The sequence below is a fragment of the Mustelus asterias genome, chromosome 19 (assembly GCF_964213995.1).
Source record: "Mustelus asterias chromosome 19, sMusAst1.hap1.1, whole genome shotgun sequence".
Classification (NCBI taxonomy): Eukaryota; Metazoa; Chordata; class Chondrichthyes; order Carcharhiniformes; family Triakidae; genus Mustelus; species Mustelus asterias.
The window spans coordinates 33,245,023-33,267,286 of record NC_135819.1 but is presented as its reverse complement, the minus strand read 5'-3'; the positions used below and the strand labels follow the sequence as shown (position 1 = coordinate 33,267,286).

Here is a 22,264-nt window from a genome sequence, read left to right as displayed (position 1 = left end):
CCCATCTCTCCACAACATACCCCAACTCTGCAAACGGGTCCATTCTCATTGGGAACTGCAGGTAAGTAAGACTCCATTCCCAACCTGTGCCTCAGCTGTGGAAAGGCTTGCTTGCTCACTACACTCTGTTGCGCAAGATTCTTAACAACACCAGGTTAAAGTCCAACAGGTTTATTTGGTAGCAAAAGCCACACAAGCTTTCGAGGCTCTGAGCCCATCAGCGCAAGATTCTGACAGGCTTGCCTCAAATCATTTCCCTTTCGATGTTAGCCAAATAATGGAAGGATTTCAGAGAACTCTTTGTACCCCTTCCAATTCCCAACTTTTGTCTTCACCCACTTGGGTGCAGGTTAGGTGGATTGGCCATGCTAAATTGACCCTTAGTGCCAGGGGATTAGCAGGGTAAACGTGCGGGGTTATGGGGATAGAGCCTAGCTGGGATTGCAGTCGGTGCAGACTCGATGGGCCAAATGGCCTCCTTCTGCATTGTAGGATTCTATGATTCGATGGATTCTATGATTTTTCAATGCAGACTAATGAACTTTGGCTGAATGATTTTGCGCCCCACACCTCCCATTGCGCTGGTATATCTTGGTTTCATTTTTTTTATTGCTCCCAGACAATGTACAAGAGGAAGTTTGTTGCCTGATTCCTCTCGTAGCTGTTGCATCATTTCTCCATGTTATCAAGCGCACTGTGATCAGCATTCTGCTGACCTTCCTTCCCTTGACTAACTTTTGACTGTGCCATCCTTCAGATGTTCTTGGCTCTCTGCACTTTCCTAATCACACCAACCACACATCTCTTATGGATTCTTAATTCCAGATATTTTTTATTGAATTCAAATTCTACCAGCTGCCGTGGTGGGATTCGAATCCATCTCTGACATGCTCTTTTGATCACAGTATTTGCGTGGCCATTCCAGTTCAGTTTCCGGTCTTCCGAAGTTCAAACGGCGCCAATAGCAAATAAGCTGCCTGTTTTAAAATGTTCCCATTTTTTTCCCCCATAGACAGGGCAATTTTTATTTCCAATAAGACTAACTTGTTCTATGCTTTTCAAAGTGCCTTAATAGTAGATTCTGGCAATGTCCTGATGACTGATCTCATAGTCAATGTTCATCCTGGCCGTTGATTTATTTTCATTACAATCCGCCATGGACAATCTAGCTTCACAGAAGTAGGTTGCACTAATTGCAATCAACACAGTCAGTGCTGCAGAAGAACAGTGGGTGGCACGATGGCACAGTGGTCAACACTGCTGCCTCACAGCGCCAGGGACCCGGGTTCGATTCCCGGCTTGGGTCACTGTCTGTGTGGAGTCTACACGTTCTCCGCGTGTTTGCGTGGGTTTCCTCCAGGTGTTGCGGTTTCCCCCCACAGTCTGAAAGACGTGCTGGTTAGGTGCATTGGCCATGCTAAATTCTCCCTCAGTGTACCTGAACAGGTGCTGGAGTGTGATGACTAGGAGATTTTCACAGTAACTTCATTGCAGTGTTAATGTAGGCTGACTTGCGACAATAATAAATATACTTTAAACAGTACTGCATTGAACTGCCGCATAGCCAACATGATCCTGCTCCATGTGAAGTCCACCTACATGCACACTTCAGTAGGTTCATTGGGTGACAATTGGGAAAGGTCTTTGTTTGACTTTATTTTGTCCTTCAAACAGATAAAGTTAAACTTTATTTATTCATCACAAGTAGGCTTTCATTGACACTGCAATGAAATTACTGTGAAAATCCCCTAGTTGCCACACTCCGGTGCCTGTTCGGGTACACTGAGGGAGAATTTAGCATATAGCAGTGGTCTTCCCCAAGTGTCAGTGCTAAACCACTGCTTTTTTGACATCTATAAATGGTTTGACTATTGGAATGGAGTCAAATTTCAAAATTTGTCAATGAAATCTAAATTGGAGCAACAGCAAACACTGGGGATGATAACCATTGACTAAAACAGAGCATAGGTGGATTACAAAAATGGTCAGACAAGTGGCAGGTAGAACTTAATACAGAGAAGTGTAAAGTGATGCATTTTTGCAAAAGAGATAGGGAGACACTTGCTGGCATGGTTCTAAAGAGTGTGCTGGGACAGAGGGACCTCGTCCATCGATCTGTGGTGGGCCACATTGACTGCAACTCTTCCGCCCTGCCCGCCATGGAATCAGCGCGGGCGAGGATCCGACAACGGAAATCTCCATTGACCTCGGGCAGGAATTTCCGGTCTCACCCGAGTGAGGGTGTATAATCCCACCCTTCCGGAGAGTGGGTAGCAAAGTATGTCATTGGATCTTGAGCACCACGCATAGAGGTACTGAATACAAAAGCAGGGAATTTATGCTGAATGTTTATAAAGCTCTAGTTAGGCCACAACTAGAGTATTGCGTCCAGCTTTGGGCACCACACTTTAGGCAAGATGTGAATGTCCTTGAGAGGGTGCAGAGGAGGTTTACCAGAATGGAAACCTCCTTGGAACAAAGGAGATTGAGAGAAGATTTTATGGAGGTGTACAAGATTATGACAAGCAGGTCAACAGAAAGTGGTTCCCATTAACTAATCATACAAAGACCAGGGGACACAGATTTAAAATTTTATACAGGAGATGCAGGGGGAAGTGTGAAAAAGAACACTTTCACGCAGTGAGTGGTTTAAAACTTGAACCCACTGACAACGAGGGTGGTGAAAGTGGAACCAATCAATGATTCCAAAAGGAAATTGGATGGACACTTGAAGAAAGTACACCTGCAGAGCTACAGGGGTAGAGAAGGGAAATGTGGCCAATTAGAAAGCCAGCATTGTCTCGGTGGGCCAAATGGCCACCTTCTATGCTGTAATGACTCTTCGTTGAATGGAATGGGACAGACTACGTCCACCTGAGAGAGCAGACGAGGCCTTGGTTTAATATTACACCCGAAAGAGACAGGTTCCAACAATGAAACACTCCCTCAGCACTGCATTGGGATGCCAAGCCTGGATACTGTGCTGAAGTCTCTGAAATGAGACTCAAACCCACAACCTTCAGAAGAGACAATGCGACCCACTGAGTCAGGGTGTTAGGCATGAGTCATTTCCTCCTTGTGGGCGGCATGGTAGCACAGTGGTTAGCACTGCTGCTTCACAGCTCCAGGGGCCTGGGTTCGATTCCCGGCTTGGGTCACTGTCTGTGTGGAGTTTGCACATTCTCCTCGTGTCTGCGTGGGTTTCCTCCGGGTGCTCCGGTTTCCTCCCACAGTCCAAAGATGTGCGGGTTAGGTTGATTGGCCATGCTAAAATTGCCCCTTAGTGTCCTGAGATGCGTAGGTTAGAGGGATTAGTGGGTAAAATATGTAGGGATAGGGGGGTGGGGCCTGGGTGGGATTGTGGTCGGTGCAGACTCGATGGGCCGAATGGCCTCTTTCTGTACTGTAGGGATTCTATGATTCTATTCTATGATCCTTCCTGGAGAGAGGCAAGAGTTGGAACACGGGACAAAAAAAAATTAAAATGAAAAGAAACTTGCAATCAAGTGACAACTCTCAGCGTGCAAGGAAAATGGTTCACTGATTAGTTGTTTGTGGTACAAGCTACAAAATAGTGTAATTTCTGTTTTATTACGAGACATTGTGCTAACTAATAACTTTTCACAAAAAAAAGACGAAGGCTGCGATTTTCTGGCCCTTATCACCTGGTGGCACCTTCCACTCCCGCTGAAGACAACCACACACCCCCCACCCTCCCTGCCATGGTAGGTTCCCCGGCGGTATGGCCTGCGGGCAACACAAATGGCCACTGGCTCCGGTGACCAATGGCGAGCCGCCTCTGCTGTGGGAAAACCCATCCCACCCGGCGGGGAGAGGGGGGCGGTGGAAATCCCGACCTTAATCTGAAATCTCACATGACTAAGGCCAGAGAAGGTAGAGTAAGGGGGCAAATAGTATAATGGATGGTAAAACCGGCTACGAAACAGAAGACAGAAAGTAGGGGGAAGGGAGGGATAAAGTTAGTCACTCAGATTGGCGGAAAATTGGAAGGGTATTCCACAGGGATTGGCTCTAGGAGCCATGTTGTTCACTACTTACTTCATGATTTGGAGAATCAGAAATATAATTTTAAAATTTGCGACTCGCTCATAAGCAAAGGGTACAGGCAATCCTGAGGACTGCGACAAAATGCAGCAAGACATTTCCAGATTTCCAGAATGACAGTCACCAGTGAGGTTTGCGATAACACATTGGTTGAGACAAATATGGAATCAAAGCTCGCAGGAAAGTGAGAGTAGCATTGTCACTAAGCTAGTCTCAAGGACCCAGGATAATGCCTCAGAGGTATTCATTTGAATCATTCCATGATAGCTGGTGGGATTTAAATTCACTTAATAAAATTTTGATTTGAAGGCCAGTCTCACTAATGGTGGCCATGAGACTATCATCGATTGCTGTAAAATCCTATCTGGCTCATTGCCCTGTAGGCAAGAAAATCTGCTGTCCGCACCTGGTCTGGCCTATATGTGACTCCAGCCCCACCGCTGACTCTTAAATGCCCTCTACGCCAAGCGATTAGGGATGGGCAACAAACGCTGGACTCCCACTCTGACCTCTCTGTCCCCAGCCTGTCAAACTGTTCCAATGAAGCTCAACAGTAGCTCAAAATTCAGCCCACATCTTATGACTGGGCATCATACTGACTGAGTTCAACAATTTTACTAACCACTGCTCCTATGTTTTGTTCTGATTCTCCTTTTCCATTTAACCCTTGTTTAGGCCCATCTTTTATTTCTTTATTTGGCCCATTTCCACCCTCCCTTTGTGCTTCTTACACCTCACCCTCCCCCACCCTCATCTCGCTCCGTGTTAGGGTCCGTGATCCCTTCCTGGACTTAGTTCAAAGTCCGATATCCGCAATCCATAATCTTCCCGCGACTCGCTGTAGTCCCAGCCGTGGTCACTACTGCGTTCATGTGCCGCACAGACTACCTGACTGCCAGCCAGACTCCTGTGTCTGAGTGGTGGAAGTCCCATTCCCACCTTGTTAAGGCTGCCCCCAGCCTATATCATTTCAGCGTAGCTGATTTTAAAGTTGGTGAGTTGATGGGGATTTCTGACATTTCTACTTTTACTTCCAATTTGAGGTTTGGAACAGGCTTAGCTGGGTTTCATTCATTCGGTTATACAATCCTCCCCCCAGACAGTTGCATAGAGTTTTTAAAAAATTCTTTCATAGGATGTGGGTGTCACTGGAACGGCAGCATTTATTGTCCCATTCCTAATTGCCCCTTGAACTGAGTGGCTTGCTAGGCCATTTCAGAGGGCAGTTACAAGTCAGCCGCATTGCTGTGAGTCTGGAGTCACATGTAGGCCAGGCCAGGTAAGGATGGCAGATTTCCTTCCCTAAAGGACATTAATGAGCCAGATGTGTTTTTACAACAATCGATGATATTTTCATAGTCACCGTCACTGAGACTAGTCTTACATGTTGCAAATTTATTAACTGAATTCAAATTCCCCTAGTTGTTGTGATGGGGTTTGAACCCACATCCCCAGAGCAACAGCCTGGGCCTCTGGATTACTATTCCAGTGACATTATTACTACACCAACCTCTCCACTATCACTATAGTTCAGGAGGACCCACCTCAATGGTTCTGACCATCAAACCGATTGAATGGGTGGCACGGTGGCGCAGTGGTTAGCACTGCTGCCTCACAGCGCCAGGGACCCGGGTTCGATTCCCTGCTTTGGTCACTGTGCGGAGTTTGCACGTTCTCCCCGCATCTACGTGGGTTTCCTCCGGGTGCTCCGGTTTCCTCCCACAGTCTGAAAGACGTGCTGGTTAGGGTGCATTGGCCGTGTCAAATTCTCCCTCAGTGTACCCGAACAGGTGCCGGAGTGTGGCGACTAGGGGACTTCACAGTAACTTCATTGCAGTGTTAATGTAAGCCTACTTGCGACACAAAATAAATAAACTTTAGGGTGCGCAGAAGGAAACAAAACACAGGCAGGCCTGGAGTTAAAATTCAAGAGGAGGAATTAATTCTTAACTGCAGACAAGAAACATTGAAAAGCTCTCTTACCGCATGACAAAGTCAGCCTTGTCGATCTGCCTGCCACAACCACTCTCCTTCAAAATTCCGCCATTTCCCACCACTGAGCACTTCTTCAGTGGCAACTGCAATGGTGTATCCTAGCAACAAAGAGAGCTGCTTTCAATCACTGGATTCACCCTGCCCCCTGTTAGATTATCAGTTTCCTTTGGTCTTTAAGGCCTGATAGCTTTACACAGAATTGCTAAATCCACTTCCTTCACAAAACGTTAGTTTTGTTTCAAGATCCTTCAAAGGTTATGCCACGATTAAGATCCTTCATGCATTATATAAGATTTAAACTCGCTTAAACGCCAGACCAGGTATAAAATGGTTCATGCACTACATCATGTTTAAAGTGCTTCATTCACTATGTCATGTTTAAATTCCCTCACACTTCCTTTCATTTAAGATCCATTTTACACAATGCGAGGAACAGTGCCTGTTTGGCAATCGTAAAACATACCTTAGGAACATTTTGTTTCCCAAACTGAGATAACTTTCATCTCTGTAAATATGTACAGCTTGCATATCTACTTTCGTTCCCGGCTTGTTTCGTTTGCTAAGAACATTTTGACTGAAATAAGGGCTGAAGTCAAAACATCGACTGCTAACCTGCGGAAACATGGAGAAGATTTCATTGTTGATGGGGAGCGAGTAGAGGAACTCTCCGTCAAACTTGAGGCTCTTTCCCAAGGGGGAGTTCAGCTTTGTTACAGCAAACAACCGCTGGGCATCACAACATTGCTCGAGGAGCCTCCTACAACAAAACACAAACCATTTCAAATGGAAAACAGGTATCATACATGGAGATGTAACAGGACATTTCACAAATCTCTGCTCCTGGCATGGAGGTAATCTCAGGCCAGCTAAGTTAGAAAGGGAACCCAAGAGCCTTTTATAAACACGTGAATAATAAAAAAAGCAATCAATGAAAGGGTTAAAGTTAAATTATTAGTCACAAGTAGGCTTACATTAACATTGCAACGAAGTTACTGTGACAATCCCCTCGTCGCCACACTCCAGTGCTTGTTCAGGTACACTGAGGGAGAATTTAGCATGGCCAATGAACAAAACCAGCACGTCTTTCGGACTGTACGAGGAAACCCATGACACGGGGAGAATGCGCAGACTCCGCACAGACGGTAACCCAAGCCGGGAATCAAACCCAGGTCCCTGGCACTGTGAGGCAGCAGTGCTAACCACTGTGCCAGTTGGGCTGGTTAGGGATCAAAATGAAATGTTAGTGAGGAGGTTGGGGTACTAATTGGGTATTTTCATTCGAGGAAAGGACGCTGCCAGTGCAGAAGTAAAGGAAGGATGAAGTAGTGATAATGGATTGGATATTTAAAAAAACTACAGAGGAGGTTAAATAAAAATATGGCTTGGTGGAATGATACTTTTACTCATTATGCATGCTTGGCTGAGAGCCCAGGCTCCCAGTGGGTGGCATGGTGGTTAGCACTGCTGCCTCACAGCGCCAGGGACCCGGGTTTGATTCCCGCCTTGGGTCACTGTCTGTGTGAAGTTTGCACGTTCTCCCCGTGTCTGCGTGGGTTTCCTCCCACAGTCTGAAAGACGTGCTGGTTAGGTGCATTGACCTGAACAGGTGCCAGACTGTGGCAACCAGGGAATTTCACAGTAATTCATTGCAGCCTTACTTGCGACTAATAAATTTACTTTATTTTATAAAAGGATTAACATACTTTGTTGACATAGTTGGAGAGAAGATTGACATCTTTAAGCTATTATAACAAGCATGTTTTCCTGTGATCACTTTTGCCAGTGGCACAATGCTTATTTGCACATGATAACGAGGTGTGAAATGCGAATAATTTCTTGATACCTGAAAGGTCTGGCATGTTGACACTTTTATAGGGTTGTAGCAACAGCTTTTGCTTGAGAAAATTATGAATGGTATTCTGTAAGCAATTCCACACATGCCCACTGTTACTAGTGTGTTCACTGGTTCCATATAGAGTGTCTATGAGATGAGTTGGCATGGAAGTGACATGAGTTGGCATGGACCATATGAGTGGGTATGGGGGTAGGTGGGGAGTCATCTGTTGGTACAAGTTGGCATAAAGGGGACATGAGTAAGGGCTTTTGACTTAGCCTTTCAAAAGATTCCCAAATCCAGACTATGATTTATGATTCCTTTGAAAGGCAGTGAAACACAACTCATGGAGAAGCTGGCCTGACTTGCTGGCATGGTGGCCCAGTGGCCCCAGTGGGCCCATGGTGGCCCACTGCTGCCTTATAATGCCAGGGATCCAGGTTCGATTCCAGCCTTGGGTGACTGTCTGTGTGGAGTCTGCACATTCTCCCCGTGTCTGCGTGGGTTTCCTCCGGGTGCTCCGGTTTCCTCCCAAGGTCCAAAGATCTGCAGGTTAGGTGGATTGGCCATGCTAAATTGCCCCTTCGTGTCGGAAGATGTGCAGGTTAGGTGGATTGGCCATGCTAAATTGCCCCTTAATGTCCAAAGATGTGTAAGTTAGGTGGATTGGCCATGCTAAATTGTTCCTAAATGTGAAAAGTTGTGCAGGTTAGGTGGATTGGCCATGGTAAAGTGTCCCTAAATGTCAAAAGGTGTGTAGGTTAGGGGGATCAGCAAGGTAAATGAATGGGGTTACGGAGATAGGGCAGGAGGTAAGCCTGGGTAAAATGCTCTTTTGGAGAGTCAGTGCTGATTTGATGGGCCAAATAATCTCCTTCTGCATTGTAGGGGTTCTCTGATTCTGTGACCCCCAGGTTGCCCTGTTTCACTGGCAAGTAACATTGTGATAGTTGTGCTACATAGCTGTGTCTTTAGCTGGTCAAACACCCTGGAAGAATTTCAGCTTACCGCTGATTTGCTCCATTGAGAGAGTTTCACAAATAAAATGCTACGCTCTCCATTTCCTTTCTTGTGTGTTTCAGTACAGTTCTTTGAACTGGGCAGTCTGAGGGCATAATTTAGGTTTACAAGTTGTGCTTCTGGTGCCTTTTTAGGAGGAGTCACTCAGAAAATAAAACCCTTTCTTGAGGATGTTGGATCAAAATGTATAATCAAAGTACCAAATCACCTATAACTTACTACAAAATCTGGTGCTCCAAGTTCACTGAACAGCTGGCCCTGCCTACACAGGATACAACAGTTTGCCAGGTAAAAACACAGCTTGGTGTATTTGAGTAGAGCCTATTTGACCATTTATTCTTGAACTATGTCTTCCTGCATCACAACTGTATTAATTTCTACTTTATCTGAAGGGTTCGATTCAAAACCTTTTGCCCCTCCAAAGAACTAAGACAATTTGCTTAGAGGGAGGCAGTCTGGGAAACTATTGTCACTACACACTACACCTGGCTTAGTCCAGTTTAAAAACTAAAAGTTCTCACTAACTGTCCTGATGCCCAGTTATGTTGGGGGGGAGAGGAAAATTCAGGTTAAATAATTAATGGCAGTGTAAAATTTTAATTTTTTTGTGGACTTGATTTATTTAAAAGTAATTGGAACATTTATTTAGGCTTAATTAACACCGCAATGAAGTTACTGTGAAAATCCCCTGGTCGCCACACTCTGGCACCTGCTCGGGTACACTGAGGGAGAATTTGGCATGGCCAATGCTCTTAACCAGCCCACCTTTTGGACTGTGGGAGGAAACCGGAGCACCCGGAGGAAACCCACGCAGACATGGGGAGAACGTGCAAACTCCACACAAACAGTGACCCAAGTCAGGAATCGAACCCAGGTCCCTGGCGCTGTGAGGCAGTCAGTGCTAATCACTGTGCCACCGTGCCACCCATTGTAAGGATTATTGGGGTGATGATGGAGGGGCATGTTTCCATTTGAATGAAAACTTATGAAACATCCACTCTCCCCCATCACTAATGCAGTGTGTACCATCTCCAAGATGCACTGCAACAACTCACCAAGTCACCTCCAAAACCTGCAGCCTGTATCATAGAAGGACAAGGGCAGCGGTCACGTGAAATCACCACCACCTCCAAGTTCCCTCCCTGTCGCAACCATCCTGACCTGTATCACCGTTCCTTCAATGTCACTGAGTGAAAATCCTGGAACTTCCTCCCTATCAGCACTGTGGGTGTACCTACACGATGTGGAGATGCCGGCGTTGGACTGGGGTAAACACAGTAAGAAGTTTAACAACACCAGGTTAAAGTCCAACAGGTTTATTTGGTAGCAAAAGCCACACTACACCACAGGGACTGCAGCAGTTCGAGAAGGCAGCTCACCACCACCTTCTCAAAGCGCATTCGGGATGGGAGATAAATGCTGGCCCCAGTGACCCCCACATCCCGGCTTGGGTCACTGCCTGTGCAGAGTCTGCACGTTCACCCCGTGTCTGTGTGGGTTTCCTCCGGGTTCTCCAGTTTCCTCCCACAGTCCGAAAGACGTGTTGGTTAGGTGCATTGGCCATTCTCCCTCAGTGTACCCGAACAGGCGCCGGAGTGTGACAATTAGGGGATTTTCACAGTAACTTCATTGCAGTGTTAATATAAGCTGACTTGTGACACGAATAAATAAACTTTAAAAAATTTTTTAAGAATTAAAATAAATCAGTTGCCCCTTGACAATGATGTTTTTTACTAGCTCCTGGATCAGAAATAACAGCCGGTATTTTACAACCTTGCTTGGGTGAGGTTCATAAAATCCCACCCAAGGCCAACGGAGAATTGCATTCCGAGAGCCTCACTTGCCCTGATTCTGGGGCAGGCGTGGGGGTAAAATTCAGGCCAGCATGTACCTTATCCATTGCATATACACAGTTTGGTCTGTGCACATTTCACCCCTGGATAAATATTCTCATGTACTATGGGGTTTCTGCTCATCAACATATATCATTTGAGGTTGTGACTTTTCTACTGAAAGCCGACAAATGTCTATAAAGAATGACAATCTGCAGAAAATATCATTTCAGCGGCAGTTAGTGTCAATAGAAGATTCTGCTTAAACATTCAGGATCCTTCATTGAAAACCTCCTCTGAACCGGAATAACGGCACAGCCATATTTTCAGTATTCCTGAACACTTTGTGAGCCTGAGACACAAAGGAGTGAACACCACTGGTTTGGAATGCACACAAAATATTCCCCAATATTCTGTTTGGCTTTTTGACCCAGTTTGGAATTTTGCAGGTCTGATCTCCAAAATGCTCACAATTAAAATCTTTTTTTTGCTGCATTTTGTTAGGTACAAAATCTTTCAGTAAATTCAACCCTTCACAGCAAAGCTGCAGCACGGTGAGATTTTTCCTGATTTCTTGGGCAGGGACGGGAGCATGAATAGAGGAAATGTGTGGTTTAGACTGAAAGAATGATAATCAGGGTCACCAGTTCAAGTCAGCCCACTGCAGTCATTGTGGTTTCTCTCTGTGAAAGGGAGAAATGATGTCACACGGAGTTAGGAAGGGAATTTGGTTCCCTCAGCAAGCCTAGCACTCGGCCTTCTTGAGAATGTGGACGTGGGTGTTCTCTCGAGCACTGGCAATGCCAGTTTGGGTGTTATTCCGATGTCGGAAAGCCCTTTTAGCTACTGTGACACATATAAGCCCATCCCATATGTGGAAAGGCACGGTGGCACAGTGGTCAGCACTGCTGCCTCACAGTGCCAAGGAACCGGGTCCGATTCCCGGCTTGGTTCACTGTCTGTGTGGAGTCTGCACATTCTCCCCGTGTCTGCGTGGGTTTCCTCCGGGTGCTCCGGCTTCCTCCCACAGTCTGAAAGACGTGCTGGTTAGGGTGCATTGGCCGTGCTAAATTCTCCCTCAGTGTACCCGAACAGATGCCGCAGTGTGGCAACTGGGGGATTTTCACAGTAACTTCATTGCAGTGTTAATGTAAGCCTACTTGTGACACTAATAAATAAACTTTGAAACAAGAAGGACACAGTTTTCCTTCCCTTAAAGGTGTTAGTGAATTGGTGAGGTTTTTAATAACAGCTTTATAAACAATTAATTTATACTGGAACTCAGGTTTTCAAATTGCCATGATTGGATTTGAACAGAACCGGCACAGTGGTTAGCACTGCTGCCTCACAGCGCCAGGGACCCACGTTCAATTCCGGCCTCGGGTCACTGTCTGTGCAGAGTCTGCACGTTCTCCCCGTGTCTGCATGGGTTTCCTCCGGGTGCTCCGGTTTCCTCCCACACTCCAAAGATGTGAAGGTTAGGTGGATTGGCCATGCTAGATTGCCCCTTAGTGTCAGGGGATTAGTAGGGTAAATATGTGGGGTTATCAGAATAGAGCCTGGGTGGAATTGTTTTTAAAGTTTATTTATTAGTGTCACGGGTAGGCTTACATTAACCCTGCAATGAAGTTACTGTGAAAATCCCCTAGTTGCCACATTCCGACACTTGTTCGGGTACACTGAGGGAGAATTTAGCATGGCCAAGGCACCTAACCAGCACGTCTTTCAGGCTGTGGGAGGAAACCGGAGCACCCGGAGGAAACCCACGCAGACACAGGGAGAACGTGCAGACTCCGCACAGACAGTGACCCAAGCTGGGAATCGAACCCAGGACATTGGTGCTGTGAGGCAGCAGTGCTAACCACTGTGCCACCGTGCCATGATTGTGTCAGTGCAGGCACGATGGGCCGAATGGCCTCCTTCTGTACTCTATGGATTCTATCTCTATATTATGAGTCCTATAACATAACACTACAATACTCTGCAGATTTACATAGTGGCCAAATGCTACATTACCTTAAAAAGGCATTTAAAAGTAGGTATATTGACTGTACTCATGAGGTACTCGCATGGTTTTACTTCCTTTTGGGTTTGGAAAACCCCTATTCAGATAAATATAAACAGAATGCACTTGTTACTATTCTGCACAGATGCATTTTCCTGAGGGTACAAACCACACACACGCCTCCATACTGCCTGGGCCTTATCCAGTTCCAGTCAGCTTCCAGGCATCACACATTCTGACTGCTGACTGTCCCATTTGTTGCTTCATCAACCTGCAGCTGAATGGAGGCTACAGCTTCACCATCCTTGAGGATTCATTCTCTCACCATTAACATTGTAAGTGGCAGTAAGCCATCCATCTCAGTTACTCACTCGAGGAGCAGACCCAGGAGGCAATGAAGAGGGACCTCATTATTGGTCATGCTCTTCCCGCCATCTGTGACAAGCGGCACGGTGGCACAGTGGTTAGCACTGCTGCCTCACAGCGCCAGAGACCCGGGTTCGATTCCCGGCTTGGGTCACTGTCTGTGTGGAGTTTGCACGTTCTCCCCGTGTCTGCATGGGTTTCCTCCGGGTGCTCCGGTTTCCTCCCACAGTCCAAAAGATGTGCTGGTTAGGTGCATTGGCCGTGCTAAATTCTCCCTCAGTTAATGGTGAGAGAATGAATCCAGTAACAGGCGCTGGAGTGTGGCGACTGGGGGATTTTTCACAGTAACTTCATTGCAGTGTTAATGTAAGCCGACCTGCGACACTAATAAATAAACTTTATTGCCAAGGTGACTAGACTTGGCTGTAGGGTGAGAAGGTGTACAGGAACATGTAGTTTCATCAGATTCCCCCAATCTCCGTACAATTTGTCAGCACCAAGAAAAGTGGTTCGCAAGTGCTCTGTAATCCAGAGACCACCTTCACTCCCCAGTATCTCACTGGACAATAATATGACCCAAGGATGGTCGCGCAGAACCCTTGTTCTGGGTGTGCTGGCTAATACAGTCTCATGCATCACTCTTCTATTCATTATCTGCCTTCCCTTCAAGCTCTCTCTGTCCCTCAATCTCAGTTAGATACAGGAGTAATTAAAAAGGGTGCACTTTATACAGAAAAATCAATAATGCAAAACTCAGAAAGATATTGAACAAATGCACACATGCCAAGTCACACAATCCCATCTTTACAGCGGGTGGATTGCAAAGCATTCCAGCAAGAGCATCAAACCACTAGTCTGGTTTGCAGAACACATACAAATGAACAGATTACAAAATATTGCAAAGTATTCCATAGAATCAGAGAATCCCTACAATGCAGAAGGAGGCCACTCGGGCCATTGAGTCTGCACCGACTCTCTGATGCAGTGGCCCAGATTTTACCGGCATGGCCGCTCCAGAATCAGGGCGGGTGAGGCTCGCAGAACGGCATTCTCCGTTGGCCTTGGGCGCGATCTTATGAGCCTTGGGCTGAGTGCCGGTAAAATCAGGACCAATATCTTACCCAGGTCCTCTCCCCCTGCCCTATCCCCATAATCCCACACATTTACCATGGTTAATCTATCTAATCTACACATTTTGGGACACTAATGGGCAATTTAGCTTGGCCAATCTACCTAACCTGCACATCTTTGGACTGTGGGAGGAAACTGGAGCACCCGGAGGAAACCCACGCAGACATGGGGAGAATGTGCAGACTCCACACAGACAGTTACCCGAGGCCGGAATTGAACCTGGGTCCCTAACACTGTGAGGCAGTAGTGCTAACCACTGTACCACCATCCCGCCCAGGACAGAAACAGGCCATTCGGCCCAACTAGTTTCTGCCAGTATTTCTGCACCATGTGAGCCTCCTCCCACCCTTCATCTAACATCATCACATATTCTTCTATTCTTTTTTTCCCTTCCTGTTCTTCAGTTTCCCTTGAAATACAGCTTCTCACTGGGGATTATCCATTGTCAAGCGCTGCTTGCACTATACAAGAGGGACTGTTTCAAATTTAAGTAATGCTGCATTAGGTTACAAGGAAGATAGCTTGTTCTGCTGTTGTGAAATATCTGTCACAGTGCATGTTCTTAAGTGCAAATGTCATCATTCTGAACAAAAGTGTAACCTCTTTGAGCAAGTAACCCTGAGGTCATAGTTTGAGCATAAGGACCTTTGAGAACTGAGGTGAAAAGAAATTTTTTCAGTAGTTGTGTGATTTCAAGAAGGAATTAGATATAGCTCTTGGAACTAAAGGGATGAAGCGATGTGGCGGGAAGGCAGGATCAGGATATTGAATTTGATGATCAGTCATGATCATAAGACCATAAAATATAGGAGCAGAATGAGGCCATTCGGCCCATTGAGTCTGCTCTGCCGTTCAATCATGGCTGATATGATTCTCATCGCCATTCTCCTGCCTCCTCCCCATAACCCCTTGATCCCCTTATTGACCAAGAACCTATCTATCTCTGTCTTAAAGACATTCAATGACCTGGTCTCCACAGCCTTCTGTGGCAATGAGTTCCACAGATTCACCACCCTCTGGCTGGAGAAATTCCTCCTCATCTCAGTCTTAAAGGAGCGTCCCTTCACTCTGAGGTTGTGCCCTCTGGTTCTAGTCTCTCCCACTAGTGGAAACATCTTCTCCATGTCCACTCTATCCAGGCCTCGCAGTATCCTGTAAGTTTCAATTAGATCCCCCCTCATCCTTCTAAACTCCATCGAGTATAGACCCAGACTTTTCAACCGCTCCTCATATGACAAACCCTTCATTCCTGGAATCATTCTTGTGAACCTCCTCTGGACCCCCTCCTAGGCCAGCACATCCTTCCTTAGATATAGGGCCCGAAACTGCTCACGATATTCCAAATGGAGTCTGACCAGAGCCCTATACAGCCTCAGCAGTACATCCCTGCTCTTGTATTCTAGCCCTCTGGAAGGGCTGAATGGCCTGCTCCTGCTTCTACTTTCTGTTCGTCGAAGATTAAACTGGAACAGCACTATAGGCTAATGAACCCCAAAATGTCCACGAACCAGTTAATAGATGATTCGGGTGTAATGTGAAGCATCATAATGCAACAACCTGCCTAAAGCAAAGAAACATGGTGCTTGAAATGACAAGAAGAGAATTCTGATGAAGATAATGGAGATAATGACGAACCCAATCAAATTAAGTAGTGAGGATCAGTGCGAGGTTAAGGAACATAAATGTATTACACATTACATTTGGTAATGACAGCAAACTGAGGTCACTAAAGAGAGTTGTAATTCTATGTAAAATAGCTGTTTGAGCAGCACTGCTGTAGCTTCCAGTGAGATATCGATACCTTCTGTGAAAAAGGGACAAATGAAACCTGACATTGAGCATGAACAAGCAATTATTTTTGGAAAGACAGTTGATCTGCAGTTTACTCTGTCATTACAGGAGTTCCTCAAGGTAGTATCCTCGGGCCTAACCATAGAATCCCCACAATGCAGAAAGAGACCACTCGGCCCATCGAGTCTGCACCCACTCTCCGAAAGAGCATCTTACACAGGCCCTCCACTCTGTCCGATCCCCGTAACCCCACACATTTAGTATGGCCAATCCATCCAACCTACACATCTATGGTCTGTGGGAGGGAACTGTTGCACCCAGAGGAAACCCACACAGACACGGGGAGAATGGGCAAACTCTACGATGACAGTCAGCCAAGGCCAGAATTGAAGCCGGGTCCCTGGCGCTGTGAGGCCCAGTGCCAACTACTCTGCCACCCACCCCATCTTCAGCTACTTCATCAAAGCCCTTTCCTCCAACATAAGGTCAGGAGTGATGATTGCATGGTTCAATACCATTCACAGTCCTCACATACTGAAGCAGTTGATGCCCACATACAGCAAGACCTGGAAAACATTCAGGCTTGGGCTGATTAGTGGCAAGTAACATTAGCACCACACAAATATCAGGCGATGACCATTCAATAAGAAAGAATCTAACCAACGCCCCTTGTCATTCAATCCTCCACCATCAACATGCTGCGGGTTACTATTAATCAGAAATGGAACTGAACAAAGAACAAAGAATAAAGAAAATTACAGCACAGGAACAGGCCCTTTGGCCCTCCAAGCCTGCACCGACCATGCTGCCTGACTGAACTAAAACCCCCTTCCGGGGACCATATCCCTCTATTTCCATCCTATTCATGTATTTGTCCAGACGCCCCTTAAAAGTCACTATCATATCTGCTTCCACTACTGCGGCACGGTAGCACAGTGCTTCACAGCTCCAGGGACCTGGGTTCGATTCCCGGCTTGGGTCACTATCTGTGTGGAGTTTGCACATTCTCCTCGTGTCTGCGTGGGTTTCCTCCGGGTGCTCCGGTTTCCTCCCACAGTTCAAAGATGTGTGGGTTAGGTTGATTGGCCATGCTAAAAATTGCCCTTAGTGTCCTGAGATGCATAGGTTAGAGGGATTAGTGGGTAAAATATGTAGGGATATGGGGGTAGGGCCTGGGTGGGATTGTGGTCGGTGCAGACGCGATGGGCCAAATGGCCTCTTTCTGCACTGTAGGGTTTCTATGATTTCTATGATTTACTGTACAAATATAAATATGATAGCTGCAAGAGCAAGCCAAGAATTGAGAATTCTATGGCGAGTAACTCATCTCCTGACACACCAAAGTCTGTGCATCATCTACAAGGCACAAGAGGCGCACTTTCCAATTGCTTGGAATTGAATAGCACTAACTAAAGAAAGAAGTTGGACTCCATCTTGGCCAAAGCAGCCTACTTGATTGACACCCCATTCAGCACCTTAAACATTCATTCCCTTCAGCACCATGCACAGTAGCTACAATATGCACCATCTAAAAAGTTCACCCCCGTAGCTCACCAAACTTCCTTCAACAACATCCTACAAACCTGCAATCTCTATCGCCCAGAGGAGCCCCTGGGAACACCACCATCTGCAAGCTCCCCTCCAAGCCGCTCACCATCCTAATGTGGAATGAGATCAATGTTTCTTCACTGTCGCTGGGTGAAAATTGTGTAACTCCCTCCTTAAGAGCATCCTGGATGTACCTGCACCACACGTACTCCAGCAGTTCAAGAAACCAACCTTCTCAAAGGCAATTAAGGATGGATAATAATGATGACTTTGACCGGAAAATTCACATTGCAATGATGAGATTTGTGAAATCGGTAAGGATAATCGGAGGATGTTGTTTTGTCTTGTTGTAAGCCTTGCCTTCACATGTGACTTTAACAAAGCAGTTGTCATGGATCGAATAGTTATGCAGACCTGGCGACCAGATTTAATCTTTCTACAATAACACAGTAAGGACCAAAGGGATAGACCAAACCATAGAGCAATGGCTAGAGATTAGGGACATCAGGAAATGGTAATGGAGGAGACTTTGCCAATGATGAATGCAGAGAGATGTGAAAACGTGAACTCCTTGCTCATGAATGCCACAGCTCATAGTCCCTTCAGCAATGGAGCTTCAGCAAAGGAACCACACAGTCATCCACAAAGTAAAACCTTCGCTGATCAGCAACCTTACAGGTTGACATCGCTCATGCAAGGAATTCACTCCAGATGTTTTGAAGATATGGGGCAGAGTTTTCTAGCCGCGCTTTCCCCAAAACCAGAAAATCCCATCCAAGGTCAACGGACCTTTACATGGTCTGCCCTGCCCCACATGCTACAATTCCCATGGGAAAATGCTCCTCATGGTCCCTGTCAATTAGTCTATCCCAAATTGCCTTCTGTTCTGTATGGTAACCCTCCTGCTCTAGAAGGAGAAACAATTAGTTCAATTTTCCATGCATGTAAAATGTGTTACATGATAGGCTTTTATCAAGGCTGAGGTCTCGGAGAACAGTTGGACAGCACTGAGGCAGGCATTCTAACTATCTTCGACTACAATTCAGGAGATTTGTTACACTGTAAGAGAAGTTCACAGGGAATGGAAAGGCTCTAGTAATGTGAAAAGTCCTGAAAGTAAGACAGTTACAAGGAAATTTGGCACGTCAGCTACGACTCTCATCAACTTTTACAGATGCACTGTAGAAAGCATCCTTTCTGGTTGTATCACAGTTTGGTATGGCTCCTGCTCTGCCCAAAACCGCAAGAAACTACAAAAGGTCATGAATGTAGCCCAATCCATCACGCAAACCAACCTCCCATCCCTTAACTCTGTCTACACTTTCTGCTGCATCAGAAAAGCATCCACCATAATTAAGGACCCCACTCACCCCGGACATTCTCTCTTCCACCTTCTTCTATTGGGAAAAAGATACAAAAGTCTGAGGTCACGTACCAACTGACTCAAGAACAGTTTCTTCCCTGCTGCCGTCAGAACTTTGAATGGACCTACCTCATATTAAGTTGATCTTTCTCTACACCCTAGCTATGACTGTAACGCTATATTCTGCACTCACTCCTTTCCTTCTCTATGAATGGTATGCTTTGTCGATATAGCGCGCAAGAAACAATACTTTTCACTGTGTGCTAATACGCGTGACAATAATAAATCAAATCAAATCAAATTTAAAAATGTTCTTATCAAACATGAAAATCAAACTGTTTTGGTTCAGGAATTGAACCCGGGTCCCTGGCGTGTGAGGCAGCAGTGCTAACCACTGTGCCACACCGCCTTGAGGATAAACTAAAGAGAGGCAAAACAAATGGAGTTAGATAGTTGGAGAGATAAGGCTCAAGCAGCTTTTTCACATGGGTGGATTTGTACTGACAAAGACCTTGCAGACAGAATTGATTAGGCTAAAGTGAAGCTACTTGCTCGAGGTTTGGAAGTGCAACAGGGTGGTACAGATGTTACAGTGGACAATCGTAGCTGCAAAAGCAATCGTCAAAATATTTTTCCCTCCCATTGGTTACATAATCGCAGCATGTAAATTAGTCAAAGTGAAAGCCACATTTCTGCAGGGCAATGCTTCTTAGACAGCAGTGTTTCTGAGCTTTCCCCTCCATCCCCCACCTCCTAGAGAAGAGAAGCTGCAAAAGGAAGAGCTATAAAATTAAAAGAAGCTTGTCTTTGATCAGAAAGATCCCTTCAGGGTGTCATGTTTTCACTGAGGTCTATTTTGCTGAAAGCAGACTGTGTTCAACTAAAAGCCGATCCTGCAATTTTTTATTGGCATCATAAAGGAAAATGTTCAGGTTCCATCATGATCATAGAATCACAGAATCCCTCCAGTGCAGTGCATACAGAGACCATCTGTCCCATTGAACCTGCACTAACTCTGACAGAGCATCCCATCCAAACCCACGCCTGCACCCTATCACCGTAAGCCCGCACGTTCGCTTAATCCACACATCTTTGGACACTAAGGGACAATTTAGCATGGCCAATCCACCTAACCCACACAGCTTGAGACTATGGGAGGAAACAGGAGCAGCTGGAGGAAACCATGCAGACACAGGGAGAATGTGCAAACTCTACACAGATAGTCACCCAAGGCCACAATCGAACCGGCGTCCCTGGAGCTGTGAGGCGGCAGTGCTAACCACTGTGTCACCGTGCCGCCCAATGTGGGTGTATGTCGATGGGCGGCACAGTAGCACAGTGGTTAGCACTGCTGCCTCACAGCACCATGGACCTGGGTTCAATTCCGGCCTCAGGTCACTGTGTGGAATTTGCACATTCTGCCCGTGTCTGCAAGGGTTTCCTCCGGGTGCTCCGGTTTCCTCCCACAATCCAAAGATATGTGGGTTCGGTGGATTGGCCATGCTAAATTGACCCTGGTATCAGGGAGATTAGCAGGGTAAATATGTGGGGTTATAGGAATAGGGTGGGATTGTGGTCAGTGCAGACTTGATGGGCCAAATGGCCTCCTTCTGCACTGTAGGGACTCTGTGATTTCTTATGGGACGGTATTGAAGAATTTTAGAAATGCGCTACTAACAAAATTAAGCTAAAGTTTTAAGTTGCTTTAAGTATATTGGTTTAGATATTAAGCAGTGTAGGTCTTAAACTTATGAGCTTTCCACATCAAATGACTAGTGAGGTATACAAAGCACACGCATATGTCTGTTTTCATAGCTCGCTTTTCCTGGTAGAGGTTACTCGAGGGACGCCAAAGCACATGAAGCACATCTGACCAGGAATCTCTCCCGCTCATAGCAGCATCTATACATTTATTGGAAAGGTTTCTAGACTGATAATCAACTTGTTCAGCCATGTTATGAACATGTCCATCAAGTTCTGGAGTGAGGCTTGAACCCGGACCTACTGGCTCAGAGACAGGGATGTTACCCACTGCACCACAAGGCCCTCAAAGTAGGTTTGGAATAGCTTTAAATCAACAAACTTATTTAGAAGCGGTACTCCCATCCCAAATGATCATACTAGGCCATCACAGACAGATAAGGTTATGTCCAAAGAAGAGAGAGCAATTGCGAAGCTTAATTGATCAATCAACTCAGGGTTTGAAGTGTTTGAGTTAAGTACAACAATAAACCTCCCTAAAGTAGAGAATATTTTAAAGGCAAATAAAACATAAATAAAGTTAAATCTGCAAAAATACCTAAGTTTCTATCCTTAGGTGACCCAATGAACATGAAACTAGTACTTTTCATGCTAATCTTCCTGATGGGGGACTCGAGTGCAGTGGCACAATGGTTAGCACTGCTGCTTCGCCGCGCCAGGGACCCGGGTTCAATTCCTGGCTTTGGTCACTCTCTGTGCGGAGTTTGCACGTTCTCCCTGTATCTGAGTGGGTTTCCCCTGGGTGCTCCAGTTTCCTCCGAAAGACGTGTTGGTTTTGGTGCATTGGCCATGCTAAATTCTCCCTCAGTGTACCCGAACAGGTGCCGGAGTGTGGCCACTAGGGGATTTTCACAGTAACTGCATTGCAGTGATAATGTAATCCTATTTGTGACACTAATAAATAAACTTTAAACGCAAGTGTAGATGCTTCAATATTTCACAATGGGTGGAAATGAGCAATTTCTTTAGCTTGTAAGCTAATAAAACAGAAATGGTTGTTAAAAGTATTCTGGCTGTTGAAACACTGCTTCCCATGGAGATAGTGGATGTAGGATTCTATTTGTCAAATATTTTAACTAGGACTCATTACAATCAATGCCCTGAACAAAGTAGACCCATCTAACATTGTGTAGCTAATTATTCCCTTGTGAGATAGCACACACTCTATAAAAGGTGTGAGTGAGAAACAGATATGGATTTACCTTACTGGCTTAAAACAAACGCCAGAAAGGAAATCTTTAGGATTAAATGAGCGAATACTGTGTAATCAACCATTGGATTGTTTTTGCAAAACAAATATGCAAATACGAGGAAATTGTGACTGGTCACAGAGTTTCACAATTCAATGCTTAGGGCGCGATCTTACTGGCTGGGTCATGCCACGCTCCCACTGCAAACTAGGATGGCGAATTTGGCGCTCAGCCAAATCTCCATTTATTGCGGCAGGACCGGAGAACCCCGCAGGCAGGAACGGCCGGAAAATTCCAGTCTTAGTATAGAATATGGAGATTTTTGATTTGTTTTATTTTGAAATTTTGGTTTTACACATAAAC

The 22,264-nt window shown here is 45.7% G+C and overlaps 1 protein-coding gene across 1 annotated transcript in view; it reads right to left on the bottom strand.

Annotated features, from left to right (window-relative positions):
• The window catches only part of st8sia1 (ST8 alpha-N-acetyl-neuraminide alpha-2,8-sialyltransferase 1), a 75,210-nt gene that overhangs the window by 30,585 nt on the left and 22,361 nt on the right, over positions 1-22,264 (bottom strand). Inside the window, exons 2-3 of the mRNA XM_078234693.1 lie at positions 6,673-6,817; positions 6,049-6,158 (exon numbers count right to left, since the gene is read on the bottom strand). Coding sequence (XP_078090819.1) covers positions 6,049-6,158; positions 6,673-6,817 — 255 coding nt within the window. The remainder of the gene's footprint in view (positions 1-6,048; positions 6,159-6,672; positions 6,818-22,264) is intronic.